Here is a 19,648-nt window from a genome sequence, read left to right as displayed (position 1 = left end):
TAACAATGATGAGAGGTGATGAGTTGATGATAAGCTGTTTTCACCGTACTGCCCGCTGTGCAAATTTATGCTCATAGGCAAAGATGACACATAGTTTTGTCATTAAAGGTCTTTACTGCATTGCCTCTTGAAGAAAGACTATTTGTCAAAATACATTTGAACTCCGTTAAAATAACCAGACACAGATGACAACATCTGGGAAGTAGTTTTAAGAATCTGGTTTATAGTGGAAATACCTGTGGGCCTTTATCCAAAAAGGTTTGGAGAAAGAAAAAAATGATACTAGAAATAACCATGTATGTGTAGATGGGGAAAAAGGGGATTACAAGTGACTCATCAAAAGGTGTTTCCTGTCTCCCTCAGGCTTCATAAAAAACTAGAACAAGGTTAGAGTTAACCTTGGATTATTTTTCCTGTGTGAGTGGAAGGCTTCACAATCGTACTGCTGCTCCTCTTATATCTCTTTTTTCATTTGTATTAGGATCTTGTTTTTAACTATTGATCTTCAGCCAAAATGCATTAATTTGGGGATTTTCATCAATAGCAGGCTCAGAAAGTTTTCTTTTCAGGCTGCTTGTGTCTTAATATGTAAGTTAATGTATATCTTATAAAAGGTTCTAAAATTCCAGGGTTTTTGTGGTCTTGGGGGAAAAGAACAGTCTTCTCCCCCTTGCCAGTAGGTGGATGAGGATGTCCAGACTCCCCATTCTGGTGTTCAGATTGATACATAGGTACATTGAGGGCCCACACAACTACTGACTACCTTACCTGTCAGAGGAAAAAGCAAGGAAAATCTGTGGCCTGGTCCAGTCCTGGCCTCTTTTGTGGTAGAGAATTCCCTTGATTATAGCACCTTTCAAATGTTGACCAACTTTGTGGAAAAAATAATTCCTTGCCTTGATTCTGTATCACTAGTCAGACTTAAATCCTTAGATATTTGAGTATTTTAAAACAAGTGAAAACAAATTTCCTGAAGGAAATATTTTCATAGAAATAGAAGTTTTGCTGACAGTTACAATCCCAGTTAAGTTTGTCATCTGTTTCTCTAAGCAAGCAAAAGCATTTCAAGGAGCATGCCTGAACTGCCTTCTAGGGCCATTTTTGAAAACTGGACTATCAACCACACCAGCATATAACTCCACTCTCCAATAAATACTGCCACACAAATACTAAGGTGAAATATATCAGCATACATCCACTGAAACCTATTTATCTCCTACTTCTTTAAGTAGTTTTATAGAGCATTTGACTTGCTTCAATATCATGTTTCTAGGAAACCAAGAAGACCCCAGATCAAACATTGACCAGGAGACCCATCATTGCTTGAAAAACAGTAGTAGCTGTATAGGGACAGGAAAGGCAGAGGATGTGGCCTATAGTTCTTCATAGGTTTTAAACATTTTTCTAGTAAACTACGTCAGAGTGTAAATCCAGCTTTAAGTCATTATAGGGTAATCACTGCCCAGGAGGTATATGCAATTTGTGGATGGCTACAAACACTTTAGCCAGAAGAATCGCTCATTTGATGTGAGCTGGAATCACAGGCGTTAACTATTCCGGGAAGAGAAAACAAAAGTATTCTGGGCCTCTGTCCTCACGATATCTCTTTACCTTTATCTTCTGAAAGCTTGCAGCAGAGACAGCAGAGTTACTTTCGATATCAGGAACAGTTGCACTGTTTTCCACAAATTAGCAATGTCAGTGGTTTTGCTCTGGACATTTTGCTGCTTTGCATGAGGTTGCAGATTACATACGCTCTGAATATTTAGTCATGTGCTCTTTAAATAATCGTAATGGAAAACTGTGTTTCACACATCAGATGAAGGAGATGGTGTGCATGCGTGTTGGTATTCTAAAGGAAGATGAGTCGTCAACAACCTTTTTCCAAGTGAAATCTTTCATATATATCCACCTACTGTTACCTTTCTAGGTTTTTATATCTTCCTCCACTTACAGTGTGCCCAAGAGCATATTTTTATTTTTTTTATTCTTAAATCTGAGACTGAAATTCCATCCTAGGGAAAAGTCTGGAGATTTTGAACTGCTTCAGCAAGCTGCTGCTTTGACTGTACATATACACACCACACTGCCATTTTTCTTCCTTGTATCTCTTTGGTTTATTCCATGGATATACAGAAAGATGGATAACAATTTCACCTGTACGCAGTCTTTAAGGTGCTTGGTTGCCAGTCCTAACAAGCACTGGCATCTTTTTGGTAAGGTGAATGTCAACAGCAAGGAGTTTGTCATCTTTAACTATCATCCAGCATTCAGAGGCTGACAAGAAAGCCCTTCTCTGGGAAAAAAGATCTGGAGATGCAACTGATGTTCTGCACCATTATGTCTTCTTTATGCATTCTCAGTCTCTTTTCTACCGTTTTATGCCTTCATCTCTTTTATCATCTCTTCACAAGAAAATCAATGTAATCTCAGTCTCCTGTCCTTGATTTCCATTGGATGCTGAATGATTACTTGCTTGAGAACTATAGGAAGTAGTGAGTTCCTCTACTTGGTTATACTGACTTCATTCAAAGGGTGCTGTGGGACTGCTTTTCTAGTATGTTGAAAGGTAAGTGAGATCTCGGGCTACTGAAATATCTGAGTACTTGGTTTGGGGGTTTTCTGTAGGGTTTCTCATGGCATCTTCAGGCAGAAGAATTACCACAGGAGTGTTGTTCAACCAGAAAGCAAGGAAAAATGATGATGCAGTGTCTTGCTTTCCCTTGTTTTCCCCTCTTTCATTATGTTTGAGACTGAGATAGAGCTTTATCACAGATAGCTTGCAGCAGTGAGATAAAGGAGTCGGCTTTGCTTAGCAACAGCACAGCCGGAAGCAGATGTGTGAAGATGAGATAACAAGGTGGCCAAGACAGCTGAAAGAACTCAGGAAGCTCGATTCTCTGCTGTCTTCACCTGTGCAAAGAGGATGTTGAGCTTTACCACTCATGAATTGCTTTTGCTCTCCACAGCTGAGCTGTTTTTCTCTCATTATTCTGTCTGTCTGTCTCCTTTTTAAGGTCAGATGTGAAGCCCAGAAAGGGCTTCATAGAGTCAAAGAGGGTACATGGTTCACTGATGGATGAGCAGCTCAGAGCCTGTGAAGTGGGTGTGTAAAATGACTGTTAACAGTTGAGCGGGCAGTCAGTTGTAATCATAAATGTGAGGTAAGGCTGCTTTGATACTGTCTGGTGGGATATTTCCGTAGTTTTCTTCCCTTCTCTGTAGTAGCTCTTACATATGCTTGCTGAGTGTCTTTTTGTAGTGTTGGAGAATGTTTCTGTCTATGTGGGTAAAATATGTGAAAACTATATGTATGGGATATTGGTTAGCATCTGAGGGTATGGGAAGAATGGAAGGGTTCCTATCTGCTCATGAAAGCTTAAAACCCTGTAGCTGGTGTAATTACCTTCACAGCTGTAGACCTGATCTGAGTCCCTGTGGGATTTGGAGTATGGCCTTGACACCTATCACCTAGAAGTGCTTACTGGTGTCTGTGTGTTGGTAGAATCATCTCATTTGTGTGGTTCTCTGTTATGTGTGTTTTTCATGGAGGCTGGAGGAGCAGGAGGAGAAGAAAAGCTTAGTTTCAATTTTGTACTGCACCAGAATGGAAATGCAGTTCAAGTGTCTGGTTCATTTGTCTTCCATGAAATGAAACTATAGTTTTCAGCTGAGCTGCAATCACAATAAACCCACTGCCACAGAGATAATTGAATGGAGAGAGGGGAACTGATGCGCCAGTACTAGACTCACACTATTTGCTGCATCCAGCACCCCCAGGGAGCTGTTGCTTGTATACATTCATTTCTGGTATAAAAATGTCCTGAACAGAATTAGGATGCTATCTTGTCTTCAGAAGACTAGATTTTTTTTTCCTGGAATTGCAGTTATGGAACTTACGTTACAAAAGCAATAAACCTAGAATTTAACTTGTATATGCTGTACTAAGAAATATTTTTAGGCATTGCTAAATCACTAAGAAAGTCTGAGCTGGAAGCCTTCTTTCAGCTTAGTGGTCCCCATGCCAAAAGCTTATCAAGTTTATTTTATGAATTCAAATCTCCAATGAGCCTATTTTAAATTCCCAGGCATATTTTGTGCATGTATGTGCAGTTGGAAGGCTGCAATGAAATAAGTGTGCCAGTACCTTCAACAGGATGGTAAGGACAACTATGACCCATCGATGGCAATAAGCAAACACAGAAAGTAAGCCTTCTGACAGGGGAGCATAGATGCAGGGAAAAAAAGATGGTGACTTTTGTCATCGCTGTAGAGGAGTCAAGGATTAGCCCACTGTAATAAGAGTAGTCATTTGTTTTTGTTTTTTTATTGTTCTCCAGGATAAAAATAATGTAAATAAATGGCTATATAAATTTGATGAAACACTAAAATTCACAGTGACTGATGGCAGATAGCGTTCTGAATTTTGCTACTCCACTATAGTGCATCTCCATTAAGGCAATTTCAGCTAATCTTGCTACAGATTCATTAATCAAAGGTAGTCAGGATGTCTGAAGGGAGATAATGAGGGGGAAAAATTGGCCTATTGTTTAGATCTTATTCTTCAGTTAGTTCTTGTTTATCATTCTCTGCAATATTTGTATCCCAATAAATAAGTTCCAGTTGCAATTAGCCATCATAACAGATGACTAATGCATCTTTATTTACTTGCATCTTAAAATGATTCTATAAATACATCAGTTAACTTTGTGTTCTTGTTTACGTTATGTGTTTATACATATTTCCAGCCTGCAGTATCAGTTGACAGTAAAATGAAAACAAGATGAACCAGTAATATTTTAAGTAAATTTTCACACCTTTTAGCCAAAGGTAGAAACAGATGGAGACAAAGACCTTAATCTATGTCATCTTCTCTAAGCACTAACATCCTAATGCAAACTACAAGCAGATCAGCAGTATCTTAATGGCTTCCAAAATTTCTCCTCTAAAGAGCCTAAGAAAAGATTTGGGTTTTTTTTTCTCATTTAGGATTACATACAGTATATCTGTCCCAGATAAAACTGTCATTATATTACACCCTCCCCTTCCCCCCCCCCCCCCAAAAAAAAAAGAGGAGAGAGGAGGGAAAAAAAAAGAAGAATTTAGGTTCCAAAAGCTCAGTGTGGTTGGAGACTGCTGAAGATGGGAATGTTTATAAGCTCTGTGATATTAACTGCAGCACTCAACCTCAGGTGACATAAAGCATGCAAAAAAGAACTTTCTGTCAGTTTTATTATTTCTAAAAAGGTTCCCCTTGAAAGAGAAGAGTGACCTTGCTCTGCTGAGCTGACATATGCCACTGAATTAATGGCTAAGCTTTGCTGTAGGGAAGCTTGCAGAAACATTACAACTCCAATGGCTGAGTTTGCTGTGAACATTAATCAGGGGAACCAACATGATGTATCAAACACTCATTTAAAAGTAATAAAAACTAACTCTCCCTCTCCCCAACTTTCTTAGAATTAGCTTATTGTTGGTCATTACCTGTTGTCAAGGATAAGTCTGTAGGACTGCAGTAAAACTTGTGTAAGGGTTTTCCAAAGTTTGCTTACTCCTCAAAAACCAAATGAGCTTTCAGGATGGTCAGATTTAACTGTGACTTAGAAGTTACCTTTTAATCTTGGTTCCCTTTGCAAGGTCATTCAAAGGAGTATTTGTGCCTCTCCCTACCAAGGAATATAGAAGCTGCATTTCATTCTTGGTGACCTCCCTGGGAGCAGGACCAGCTCCCATGTCTGGCGTGAATGAAACATAAGATAGGCAAGGAGGCTCGTCCTGCTATCCAAATAACCTCTGTGAAGGGTCTTGTATGGCTGGGGTACAACAGCCTCAGAACTGCTGATCAAAACACTATCATACCAGGCAGGAATATTATCTGCCTAGCCCTTGCTGCTTTACTCCGGGGTTGGCAGGCAAGTATGCCACCATCAGCAGCTGCCACCACTTTTCACCCTTGCAGAAGGGAACAGCAAAGCCCTCTGACGTGCTGTGTTTCCCTGGACTATTCTGTGTATGGTCTATCTATAGCACAACAAGGCAGTAGGTTCCTTATTGCTGCTTCTGTTCTAGTGTGGGAGTATTCAGTGATAAACACACACAGGCGATTTCCACCTTGGCTAGGAGAGTACGTTGGCCACAAACCCTGTCCTGTTCTGTGCATGCTGGAGAGGCCCTGGGTTCCCTTTAAAATGGAGTACTCTGGGAGTGCAATCTTCTTAGCTCATATTTGGTGTATACATTTTCTTTGTTCTGTGAAGCCTGTCCTGCAAACGTGCACGAGAGCGATTTCTCTCACATGAGAAATCCAATTGCACTCTGCAAGATCAGGGCCTAGATAAAACGCAGCGTTAATAAAATCATGCTGTATAAGTAAGTAGTGGAAGGACTTTAATTAAAACAAGGTGATGCATTTAAAATATGGGAATTTGCGTGTGAATTACTCTGGTTCAGGGAGGAGGACGTTTCAGGAGAGAAAAGATGTTGGTATTTAAGGGAATAAAGATCATAGCCTGCAATTCATATGTAGAGTTTAACCAGTCTTTACTCAGACAGCACTCCCTTTTACTGCAGGTATGGCTTTGTGGAGGGTGGATTTCAAGGTTTGTCCCTAGCTGTTTCTGCCCACGTGTAAACGAAGGGTAGAAAAGGGTAACAGCGCGGTAGAAGTGCACATCGTGCCAAGTCCTTAACTGTCACTTTCATAGCTCCTCGGAGTTTGTCACACATCCTTAACCTTCTTTTAAAGTCATTTTCTTTTCATGGTTTTGTGTGCCACTGAAAGTCACTTTTAATTAAATGTCATATAAATAATAAAGTCTTAATTACATAATTATTGCAAATACCTGTGTGCACACTCCCAGAATTGGACAGATTGCCAAAAGAGCACTTGCGGTGCCTTTTTTCCCAGGGAGCTGCGAGTGCTCTGCAGTAACCAGGCAGGTGTTTGAATTTCGGGGTCAATGTGCACTTAAAGAATGAGCAGTCAGATCCCTCCCCCCTTCCACATTTTGTAAAACTCAGTTGTAAAAACCATTCTCAATGGTAAGATCACTGTTTCTTGAATTACCTCTTTATTTAGTTCCTCACTACCTTGTTAAACCAATACGAACATTTTTTGCTGGGTCAAATTGCCATTTTTGCTCAGGCTTCTTATGAGCTTTGCATCTTCCACAGGGAGACATACAGAAATGGGCTCTGCTCCTGCAAGCCATCGTGTCCTCTTCTGCCTTTATAAACTCCAGCTTCTCTCTTGCTCTCAGCTGAGCCAGTCCCCTGTACAAAGCATCTTCGGGATGGGGCCACAGTTTCGAAAGCACCGGAGAAAGCGGGTTTCCAGGGGAAATGCTGACATGCAGAGTGAGTTATCAGGAGCCACAAGTTTTATGCAAGCATTGGTTATGGCTTGAGAGGAGGCTGCGGCTCGTAACAGATAGAGAGTCTGATAAAACAACTGCTCAATGTTTACTTTGAAACGTGATGTTGGTTGACCTGGAGGAGTGCTAACTATGATTAACTCATTTTTTTTATACACCTTTTTATTTTCCAGTCATTTTCCATCATTAAAATCATGGTGTTTGCTCTGATGCTTCATGGTTGCAGTTTTGTTCCAAGACCTCTCTGCCTCTGTCTCCCCACCCCCATACAGTTACTGAATACCAGGCCACGTTAACAACAAGAGTCTTTTATAGAGTCATTTTTAAGCCAGTTAAAAATGCCATTTCAGTAGATTGCCCTATTTGAGTTAGCAAGAACAAGGTGTATCTTTTTTATTGCTTTTGACTAGTGAAGAACAAGGTTTAGACCACATTTTGTGTGGGCTATGAAGTAATATTAATAGCTTGGTTAGTGGTCAGATGTTGTATATGTGTAACTAATGTGTAAATAGGAAAAATCTCTAAGGTAAGGAGGTCATGATGTCTTTTTTTTCCCCACTTCTTGATTACACTTTTGAGAGTTACTGAATCATGTATGCAAATAGTAATTCTTTATACATAAGTGAGGGTTGTTTTCTTCTTCCCCACAGAACATCCCAAAACTTAAAATTTGCTATCTTTCCTTCTAGGAAAGCAGGAGACAATTTTCTTTGATGCAAGAGGTAAAATAAGCTAGCAGAGTCATAATCATGCATACTTTGCTAACCCTAAATTTCATTCCCAGAATGGTCCCCTCATTTTGAAGGGACTGGAAACATCAGAGAATAGATGAAATGAATCAAATACTGAGCCTTCCCTACCTCCACTTATCTCCGTAGATCGGAGTAGTGGGCACAGTCTGTCCTCTTGGGAGCTACTGGGGCTTCTTGTGTGCAGAGAGGGAAGAATAAAAGTGTCTGCAGCAGGCGAGGAAATTGGGCAGCCTGCTGAGCTCCCTTATTATTGCATTTGCCCCTATACAGCTTACCTGGTCTGGGCAGTCTAGGGATGAATGGAAGCTAAAAATGAAAAATGTACAGAGGAATTTCAGGAGATTTACTTGTGTGAGAGGGTCAGTACGAAGGCATTGCGTCACACTGGACTTAAATGCTATTTTGAATAGGACTGAAGCAAAACGAAATGGGCCAGAATTTCTCACAGCAGGGAAACAGATCTGAGTAGTGTAAATTATCCAAATATGATTATTTAGCAGGATGACTGCTGTCAGTTTTGGCTAAAAGGTTGTCTTTAGACCTGGAGAAGCTCTGACTAGTTTATCATAAGAACTATCCTATGATTTGCTCTACGAGGCCAGCTTATTTTATAACAGAAAGGCAAGGATTGCAGAGTCTGTTGTTGCTGCTTTTCTGTTTGTATACTATGCCATTTTCTGGGGAAAATGATAGGCTATTTGCAGACAAGCCTGATCACAAACTGTAGAATGTCCAAATTAAAATTAAAAACAATTATATGCCATTTATCTCCTTAAAATGATTATTTAGAGTTCCTGGATTTCAGGGAATTATAGATACGGGAAGAGGTGGAAGAAGGAGTTAAAATACTGAAATGTCTTTGATATTTTCCATTATACTAATTTGGAATACCAGAAAGGAAAACATGAAAGTTAATGCATTGATTTGTAGGCATCAGTTGATCAGTCCTTTTGTGGAAAAACAAGTGTGGTTTTTTGATTTTTTTTTTTTTTTTTTTCTTCGCATGCCTGCATTAGCTTTTACTGAGCAAATTCATATTTGCTTAATGTGTCCATCAGTAGGTCTTGCATGAATTTAGCCAGCAAAATCACTTAATTTTGTAGAATACTGTTATCAAAAATCAATAGCATATTTTCTCCTAGTAGTTTTGCATTTACTTTAAAAGCTTCCCTTCACCTGGAAGTAAGGCCTGCCTTATCTTCACAAAATAGGTGTTCCCTGACACTAATGCAGTGACTGACGCTGCTGAAAGTAATAGTCCTGTTCCCTTTGTAGCCCGTGGCTTCTAAATCTACCTTTTGTTATCAGTATAATGGGGTTGAATACATTTTTAAAAGGTGGTAGCTATTGATTACTTAATGGAAAAAGTTAGTATAAGGAATTGCTGAAGCAGCCCTATTTAGTGCTCTCTAGTGCAACAAGACCATTATCTAGAATAGTGGAAATCATCCTGTAACCCTTATTAATATTTAATAGGTATGAAGCAACACTGAGGTACACTACAAAATAGCCCAAGGCTTCTGCCCATGCAGGATATAAAGTTGCTTCAAGAGTCGAAAAAGAATAACTGATTTCCCCATGCTCAAGCTGTTTATGAGCAAGACCAACAATAAACACTGTTTTCCCTCTATTTCTTCTAAAGTATTTGCAGCATATCTGCACTTTAATATACAGTTATTCCTACTAGACATCTTGAAATGATTGAATGCAACAGAAAGGTCAGTGTATGTTCAGAGATCACCGTGTGAAACTACTTTATACTTTCCCAATGTTGTCGCGAATCCCAGCCCAGCCTCCCTCGGTCTGTCCCTCCTGCTCCATGCTGCAGGGCGTATTTGGCTGGGTTGACAAGCCAGGGAAAGGTGTTAATCCTGTCTAATAGAACCATAATCCTTGGGGCTATGTTTTTATATCATACTATTGAACTAACCCCCTGTCACAGGATATTGTTCAGCTAGTTAATAGCAAAGGTCTTCCTGGGAATTTTAGATAAAATTTAAGTGTACAGGCTAAACTGTCCTTTTTCAATTTCATAGCAAAAAAACCAAACAAATAAACCAGTGTTTCACCAACAGAGATTTTCTGAGAGATTACAATCAATTAAGAAGAGAGCTGTGTGATTTTTTTCTTTTTTCTTTTCTCCCTAGTGAATAGTATATGTCATTTTACTTGTCCAAAAATATTCACAAATCTTGGTCAGCTTCTCCAAATAACCTTTAGCTGGAAAGATTTTTTCAGGTTAGATATGCACAGAAATGTTAGTTGAAAAAATGCGGTCTCAGTTTCTCTTAAGTTGCAATGGTTAGAACATATACTCAAAATGTGGGTACACCTTCCTCCTCTTCCTGGCTGTGCTCAGGCCTGTTGCACTGCTGTGTCCACATTATTATTATTTTTTTTTTTTTGGGGGGGGGGGGGGGAAGAGAGCTAGTTAGTAAAAAAAAAAAAAAAAAAAAAAAAAGTGTGGGGAAAACAGGGAAAAGAAACAGCAAGGAGCTTTTATTTTCAGTTGTGTTCCAGAGGATGCTGATTTTTTTGTCTTTTTAAATGGAGACTTTAAGACCAAATGTTTTCATATGGTTTCCCACAGCTTTTTTTTGTCTTATTTTTCGCCCTCTCTGCCAACTATTTTTAGTTTAAAGACAACTGTATGTAAGAGCTGAAGGAGCTAATATGGGTAGTAACCCTGTGATTTATGAGCAGGGACAGAATAAGATGGGGTCCTTCGGGAATGGAAATACCCAGGGGAGGTGTGTGTGTACTCTGCATAGTTGGGATCACTCTGATGAGCTCCTTCCTTAACACCACAAGCGCTAAGCCTGAATGCTAACTTCTCACCCTGTGCACCATCAGCAGCACAATATTTTTACCGATGAGCCCCTCAGAGGAGTAACTGGAGCCAGAAAAAGAGAGTGTAAGGAAAGAGTGGCTTGGTAACTGTGGGCAGAATAGGTACAGTACTATATTAGCAATCAGAAATTTGCCAGACACTGAAATTTTTACTTAGGTCTCAGCTCAAGAAGGGATTTGGTTTTGCAGCTTTTCAGAGCATGGCAGCTCCACAGCGTGCCCTGTTGCTGGATGGGGAACTGAGGATGGATGTGGCACAGGATGTCTTCAGAGGCACTCGGTGTTCGTGTAATTAGAGTTCACTGAGTGATTTCTCGTTAGCATTACTGGAAGCAGGTTCACGCCAGCATTAAACATGTCTGATGACATGAACACGGGCAATGCACCAGCTATGAAACCAGTTCTTTCCTCCTCCTCATCTGTCGCCCAAAGGATGATCTACCTCTGTCATGTCTGAGACTAACTGGTGAAAACTGTCAGATATTCAGGCTCTGACCTGATAGAGAAGACTTGAAAGCTTCTTGAAACAGTTGACCAGGCCAAAGAGCTAGCAGGCCCTTCTCGGTCTTGTGCAGTTAATTCCCAGGCAGAAAGCTGAAGGAGTTGGCTGGAGATGCCAGGGGAAAGGGGCATGCCAGGCACAGTAGAAACCTGGGGCAGATGAGGAGAGTGCTGATATGAGTAGGTGGGAAGAGAGCAGTGGAGCAAGGAAGCACTTTGGCTGAAATCACATGGGTGAGGAAAATGGAAGAATCCATACAGGGAAATCTTGTAGCCAGGTAGTTTCAAATCATTGCTGATTAAATGATTCAAGATGTGGGTCATGATTCAGTTTGTGGGTCACCATTTAGTTTAGTGTTCTTTCCTCCAGAGAGGATTTTGGGTACTGAGATACATACTGAGATGTTATTGAGTAGTATAAGATAATAAATCCTGTTCAAGTATCAGTACTGTATTAAAAGACTTCCATTTACTACGGAAGACTGAAAATTAAAGGAAGGAGTTGGTCTTAACTTAGTATTGAGTACTAGTGAAAATGTAAAACAAGCCCTTAAAAGATACTGTATTGTTGATAAATGTCAGAATTTTGGCTGTGATTTAGGTCCATACTTTCAAAAGAGACTTCTGACTTGTCATCGATGCCAGCTTTGTGCAGTTTGCCAATCCAGCAGGGCAGTGCCAGGGGATCCTGCATGGGGATACCCGGCCGGTAGTTCTGTGGGAGAAACAGCACTCCCTATTGCAAAAATGTGCTGTGCCATTCTTACCATGTCAATTATCCACGTCGGAAAGAGCCCAGATGAGAAGGAAATAAGAGCAACCCATTCATGGTCCTAATGCACAGTGCAGGTAGTACAGCCTTTCTTATGTTAAGCACAGCCGTGGCACAGGGGAAAAAATTGTACCCTTTATGTTTAAGAATCAGATTTTCAAATTGGAGGATTGGATAAAAAACATAGGACCCGCTGGATTATTCTCTTACATAGTTTATTTTACATAATAACCCAAAGTTCCCTCCCCAAAGTGTGTATTTCAGACAAAATATATTCAGAATTCTCAAAGGTCCCAGACGATTCCTGCTGACTGAGGCCTTCAACAGTCTCCAGCAGCTGTCCCTGGTTGAGAAAGAAAACTATAAAACTAAATTGCAACAGTTTGCAGCACCATAGCCAATTCTCCAGCTCGCTTGATGCTTATGCAAATAGTTTTATACTGATCTCGCAGAGAGCAATGTAACCTAGAAGTAACTCACTGATGTCAGTGTATAACTGCTGTGGAACTGATGCAGAACTCAGATCATAGCCATTATCTAATTCGTATATGAAGCAGTGTTATTTCTCTTACTCATTCTCGTGTTTCCAGCTGTACAGGCATAATTCGTCCCTCTAGTTACCTCCTAGTTTTTTTCCAGTTAACTGTAGTAGTTCATGGTCTACTAATCTGCAAGGAATTTTTAACAGAAACAGGTGACTTTCAGTTGTATTTAAGTCTTAATAATATAACAAAATACTGTCACTAAGTTAAATTTTTTCTTTTGTTTCTTTACAGCGCACAAGCAGTTTTGGAAGCTTTGACCGTTTCAGACATCACTCAATATCAAAGGCAGATGATTCAGCTGAGGTCTGTACCACCACTACTTCACTTTCTTCAGTTCTTTCCCATGACAGAGAACTTGTGTGTAAATTTTACACTGGTGAGAACTTCAGTGATGTACCTGGCTCTTATTTGGGTGATTGAGTCCTTGTGAAAATGAACAAGAGAATTGCATGTAAATTTTGTTACTTTGATATGAAGATTAGAAACAATTTTTCAAAAACACAAAAATACACCTCAGGTTGGCATGTTCCCAAAGTAATTTATACATTCATGCAATCCAGAGATGTTTCTTGTTTGTTTTCAAGTACCCTACATAAATTACCTCACCTCTTTTTGGATCGAGGACCATAGACAAAGAGAAACAACTTTTTCTAGCATAATACGTATTTTCTTTCTGTCATTCACACATACAGTGGTTTGTTGCAAAACTGTTTAGGTACACAGTTCCTCAGGAAAATGGCTATGACTTTAGTCATCCTAATGGCATGGGTGTCCTAAGTATTTTTCTGTAATTTTTACTCCAGGACACCAGATTTTATTTTCATGGCGAGTTGTTGCTTACTTTTCTATTTCAAACCAGATATCTGAATTGGAGACTATAAGCGATGTTGGATATGCAGTACATGGTAAAGCAGCAAGTAATGGAGGAAGCTTGGGTAAGAAGATGAGAGCCATTTCCCTTACCATGAAGAAAAAGATGGGTAAAAAGTACATCAAGGCACTCTCTGAGGAGATGGTAAATACAGCTCAAGAATAATGTATTTGATGATAATGCATGTGAAGTAAAAATGTTTTGTGCTTTTTCCTTTTTCATGTTTCAAGCAGCTGTGAGTTACAAGGATCCATAAAAACATGGTTACACATACTGAATTAAAACAGCTTTTAATATGCACCTTCTCTTTCCTGTGTGTATTAATGTATATGCACATGCATATATACACTTACAGCCTCACACCATAAAGGCCCAAGATAGACATAAGTGTTTTATATCATTGAAGATTTTGCTTTGTCATCAATAAGTGGAAGTGTGTCTTACAAAATCAATAATTCCACATTTGTATAACCATTACAAAAAAACCTCTTGATGTGAACACTTGGGAGTGCTGGATGAACCCAGTCTAGTCTGATACCCAACCTATACAAAATGCTTTATTAGGAGAATTTATCAAATGTTTTGAATACAAGAATTTTTTCCAAAGCCCATTCTGCAGAGGGTAGCCAGCATCCTAGAGCATGACAGCTCCTGTGCCTTATTTGCTTTTACCTTATCTAATCAAAGTGATCTTCAAGGTAATATCTTTATTAAACATAAAAACATCTAATCCTTTATGCACCCTGCAAACCCTGTTTTCTCAATGGCTTGGGTCAATGAGTTCCAAATTTTAAAACACATAAAAAAGGACTGGTCATCCTGACTCAGCCTACCTAGGCCTGCATCCTATCTCATACATGGGTCAATATCAAATAATTAGGAAAAATGAAGAAGAAACTTTGCAACCATAACATAGTGTTTTACAGGCTATTGTATTTCCCTGTTATGAGCTTAGTTTGTACTTTGTGCTAAAATTCAGGAGGATGCAATCCATGATTTTTGGAGAGAAAAATCAAAAGTTCAGCATTTACATTCTGCACATTTACTGCAACTGTTCACGTGACAGGAATTCAATGAAATATCTCACTGGGCACACATATGGTGCAATCTTCATTCCTGCAGTAGCTGATGACAATCAGTACTGGTCCACTGATTAATCAGTGGGTTGTGCTCCTGATGGGTGTAACTAGCACTCTCCTTGTTGAAAACCAATATAATCTTTAATTTTGGTGATATGCCATATATGCACCTGTATAGGTCTCTACTTCATATATGCACTGTCACCTTTGCTTGACTTCATCAGTTGACTGATGAGTGATTAACATTTTTCTGAAAAGTGACCGTGTTCTGAATAGAACTGGATGTTCTGATGTAACATCCTAAGTACTAGGTGACGTCTCAGTTGCATCAGGATATCACGCACATTGACAATGTGATGCAATTAGATGAAGAAATTGCTTCCTTTGCAAGCTCACTGTAATTCTTTTAGCTGTTACATCATCTCTAAGTTAGCTGTGACTGAAGTATGGATCTTACTGTTTTGAATTTATTATGTCTATAAGCTTTGATTTCTGAGGTGTGATTTGATGCAATAACTTCAATGGGCCAATTTGCTACACCACACCATTAGATTTTGTGTGAAAGACAGGTTTCTGTTAATTCTGAAATACACTGGGTTTTGAAGCTAATGTTCTGTAGGTTGGGCAACTTACCGAGTATGGTGCTAAAATGCATTGATGCCGTTCATGTGTGCGCGCTGCCTCTGGAATGCTCTCATCCGGGATCCAGTGGGCCTCTAAGTGCCTATGATTTTCAGAAGTTCAATGCAAAATATAGCTGTGTCAGAATGTACTTCACCATGTGCTTTGAGAATTAAACTTTATGCTTCCTCCTCAGAGATAGCCAGAAAAAACATCCTATCTGGTTACCTCTGAATTTCTCATTATAAGCCTTTGTTGCACTGTGGTATATTCACCATTGCAATCTTTTAAGATGGAGAATCAATTTGGCTACTTGAACAGGAATAGAATGAAATGAGTGGGGCAGAGAGGAAACAAGTGATTTCTCCAAGATCAGTGTGTTAATGGTGGTGTTGGGCATCCTTAATGCCATGCATCAGCTTCTAAAATGCTTTCTGTCTCAGAGTGGTTCTTAATAAAGGAACCCAAATTAAACTGCCAGGGCAATGATAATTAAAAAAACCACAAATGTTTGTATGATATATATCTCATGGTGGTTAACATCTGAATTTTGCATTAAAGAATGAAGAAGGAAAAGATGATGGTGATCCTGGTGGTGGAATACACACAGAGAAGGTCTCCCTAAAAAACAGTGACTCTATGGACAGTCTGTACAGTCTGAATAGTGGCCAAAGCTCATCTAGTAAGTATAAGATATCCATCCTTCTGTTCAGTCTGTGGTTCAATATTATTTTTGTTTAAGTCTGAGGTGTCAGAGTTGGTGATCCAAAATGTGATAGCAGAGAGATCTGTAGTCTGGCAGACAAAAGTGTAATTTGATCAAATGGGTAGCAGCTAGACTAGGTTTCTCTCGCTCCAGAAATAAGCTGAGTGTTTTTAAGAGCGGAGATATTAACAGCAGTTAAAAACAAAACAACAACAAGCCCCCCCCCCCCCACCAAGGACTGTGGGAAATGTAGCTGATATATATGCCATACATGGTTTTTATGGCTAGCACTGCTGTGGCACTGGCACCTGTGAAATTGTGGTTACTGGGTCCAGCTGCACAAGCTGGAGATGGTGTTTGTGCGCTTGTTCTTCGCTCTGCAGATAGACAATGTGAGAAGCCTGTCTGAAATGCTAGGTGGTTGGGGAGCTCTGTAAACCCACCAAAAAGCCTCACCCAACAAGGCAGTCTCCATTGGAGAGTAGACAAATCTCTGAGGAGAAGTGGAGTTTGTGTCCGCATATCTATCAATTGCTCTGCTGTGGCAGCAGGTCACAGCTGTCCATGATGACATTGCTGTGCCGTCACTGCAGGCGTCACGTGAGCCGTAATCGAGGACTCAAATTGCAGTGCAGGCCATTTGCAGGTAGGCATTAATCTGGCCCTCAGACGGAGCTGTGCACTTAAGCAATCACCTCAAACAAAACCATTTTTATGATCATTTTTTATGATATGATTTGTGAAAATTGTATGTGAGAGTTTACTTCCAACACACTGTTGCTGTTATCTAAAAACATATTTGGATGGGATATTGCAGAGCTTGCTCAAATTTGCTTGAAGTACTGTGCCGATATTTTATTGCTCGACTTGGATAAAATGACAGGCAGAAATGTTGATAAGATTAAAATTTCCCTCTGCAATGCAGGTTCCTTTGATGTTTTAGCTAGCTCTGTAATGAAATAAAACAATTTCTACAGTACTTGTTTTCATTTCGCTGAATAAACAGGAGAAGTTCAGCAGAATTAATTCCCTAAATTGCACTTTTAGAGTACATATTATTAATCTGCAGAGGTAATATTTCAAAAAGTCTGTAAGTAAAATATGTAGTCTATTAGTATCATCACCAGAAAAAGATTATTGCAGGGAAGATGTTAATGAAAGGTCTCCAACCTATTTTGTTCAGTCTCTTGTAGTATGTATTTTGTGCAATGTATTTTTCCTGGGATATGTCAAAACCATATAGAACACACTCTTTCTTAATTCTGTGCTTTTGTATGTTTTCTCTTTGCTGCTGTGCAAAATTGGATATCTGGTCATCTAGTTCAGGACATCTAAATTTTCACTTGAATCTCTGTCAGGTGGAGTCACCAGCTGCTCTGATGGAACCAGCAACAGGGATAGCCTGAGGTTTGATGACGAAGTCCCTTACAGCGGGCCGTTCTGTGGCCGAGCCAAAGTACACACTGACTTCACACCAAGTCCCTATGACACCGACTCTCTGAAAATTAAGGTAAGACAACCGTCAGGATTTCTTTTCCAGTAAGCATACCAGAGGGCTATTTTTGCATGTGAAGATTATGTTTACTACAGCATTTTTAACTGTTAAGGATGTGCACTTTAAAAAGCAACACAGATCTATTTTAGCAATGTTTCTGTAAGGACTTAGTTCAGATAGTGCTGCCAACCCAATGGCTGCAAAGGGCTCTTAGGTCATAAACTCCATGTAGTAGGTATCTCATCATAGTGTATTATGCAGCTTTCTTCAGAGTAAAACGCAAGTTGCTTCCTACACCCTGCGAGGTCTGGAGTAAGAATAACGTGGGTCTCATGAGACATGCAAGTAACCTCCCTAGTTTTTCAGTCTCAGCTGGGGAATGAATATCAGAAACTCAGTGGCACTCATTGTCCTTAAAGGAAAAGCTTGCCATTCCTTTAAGCCTTTCTGTAAGCATACTTTTGAATTATTCCCTGGCCCTGACATCCTGGCAGGGATGTCTGGGCTGTGTCAGTGCAAAAAAGGAACTCCTGAAGTGCCCAGTTAAACAGTGCTAAAAAGGCCCAGTCCTTTTCTTCTCCCTCCATGTGCAGGTACTGGTGATATCACTGCCCTTCAGATCAGGCACATCTGTAAGCTGGACTTCTTTCTCTTCCCTCTTTTTAAACACTTTCATATCCAGATTATAGCCATACTTCATCATCTTTTCTTCTTCATAGCCTTTTTTTGTCAAAATCCTCAGCCACATCTCATTGCAGTCTCTCTCTCCTCTCCAGCCTGGATAACAGCTGTTGCTGTGCCAGTACTTGCAGTCTTCACTGCTTGCCCCCCCACTTCCACACACACACGGGCCATTTCTTTCAAAAACTTTTAACTAGTCCAGAAATGGCAAACTTGTGCTGGATCATACAGGTTCATTTTTAAGTCACTCAGGTACTCTTGCTTTTTTGGCAAAGCTATTCCCACTATCCATGGCAGTAGTTGCTTGCTGGATGTGACCTTACCCCTTTTCAAGGACCAAGTAGGGCATACAATCTGTGGAGGGTGCTGTTCATCCTTACCTTTCCTTTGCAAAGTTTGGAGATAAGAACTAACACCATTATCTGTAATTCTGTTTGCAGGGATTTTATAAAAGCAGAGGACCTTGATCTGGGTTATTTTAAAAAGTTACTTTGCTCTGGCTAGTCATGATTCTGTGCTGTCCATGCTATTTTTGCTCCATAAAGGAAAAGACACGTATCACAAACCAGATGTGTAAGCAGTGGTGTTCTTTTTTATTGTTCTAGAAAGGAGATATTATAGACATCATCTGTAAAACCCCTATGGGCATCTGGACAGGCATGCTGAACAACAAAGTAGGAAACTTTAAGTTCATTTATGTGGATATAATTTTGGAAGAGGAAACTGCACCCAGAAAGATAAAGCTGCACAGAGGAAGCAAAAGGATCAAGCCTAAAACTTTGCAAGAACTCTTGGAATGTGTCCATCTGCAGGTCAGCAAACATGTTTCCCAGTCGTATTTGAAATATTTGATTTGAGTGCACTTGGGCTTGGAGGTAATTTATGGACAGAACTAGAACGGCAGGTTTCAGCAGTTTTGAAGTCAGTAAAGTAAAGAAGCTTCATTTCCATCTTTTATGCTATGTGAGTGGTTTGTATAACTGCATTTTACCACGTGACTTGGTTAAGCTAAAAGAGTCCATGCAAAGAGGCACTCAGTTCAAGAGTGGTGACTTGTCAAGTCATGGTAACTTGAACGTGATTGTGTGCCTAAGGGTAGGAGGTGTGTGAATACATGGAAGTCTCAGAGGCAGAACTGCGGTCTGACTCCATTGCCAACATCGTAATTCTTTTTTTCTAATTTTTATGATCTTTAGGGAGAAATATTTTTTCTACACTGTGGTTGTGTTGTGCCTCTCTCCCCCTCTGGAACCCTAGTTCTTGACTAGGCTTCAAAGCATTCTTATATCATGATTTACAAGCAACCCTTCTAATAATGGTTATTGCTTTTGTGCTGAGGCGAACACTTCTTTTCCTGGAGTACACAGAGTTTCATACTGCATTGATACACAGCTGAAGGAGG

At 39.8% G+C, this 19,648-nt stretch overlaps 1 protein-coding gene across 1 annotated transcript in view; it reads left to right on the top strand.

Moving 5' to 3' along the window:
* SAMSN1 (SAM domain, SH3 domain and nuclear localization signals 1) overlaps positions 1–19,648 on the top strand; it is a 93,293-nt gene that overhangs the window by 62,554 nt on the left and 11,091 nt on the right. The window contains exons 11-15 of the mRNA XM_026107973.2: positions 13,025–13,096; positions 13,653–13,808; positions 15,926–16,046; positions 17,429–17,580; positions 18,852–19,058. Of these exons, the coding sequence (XP_025963758.2) occupies positions 13,025–13,096; positions 13,653–13,808; positions 15,926–16,046; positions 17,429–17,580; positions 18,852–19,058 (708 nt within the window). The remainder of the gene's footprint in view (positions 1–13,024; positions 13,097–13,652; positions 13,809–15,925; positions 16,047–17,428; positions 17,581–18,851; positions 19,059–19,648) is intronic.

The sequence above is a fragment of the Dromaius novaehollandiae genome, chromosome 1, assembly GCF_036370855.1.
Source record: "Dromaius novaehollandiae isolate bDroNov1 chromosome 1, bDroNov1.hap1, whole genome shotgun sequence".
Classification (NCBI taxonomy): Eukaryota; Metazoa; Chordata; class Aves; order Casuariiformes; family Dromaiidae; genus Dromaius; species Dromaius novaehollandiae.
Note: the sequence above shows the minus strand (reverse complement) of the source record. Positions and strands in the feature narration are given on the sequence as shown.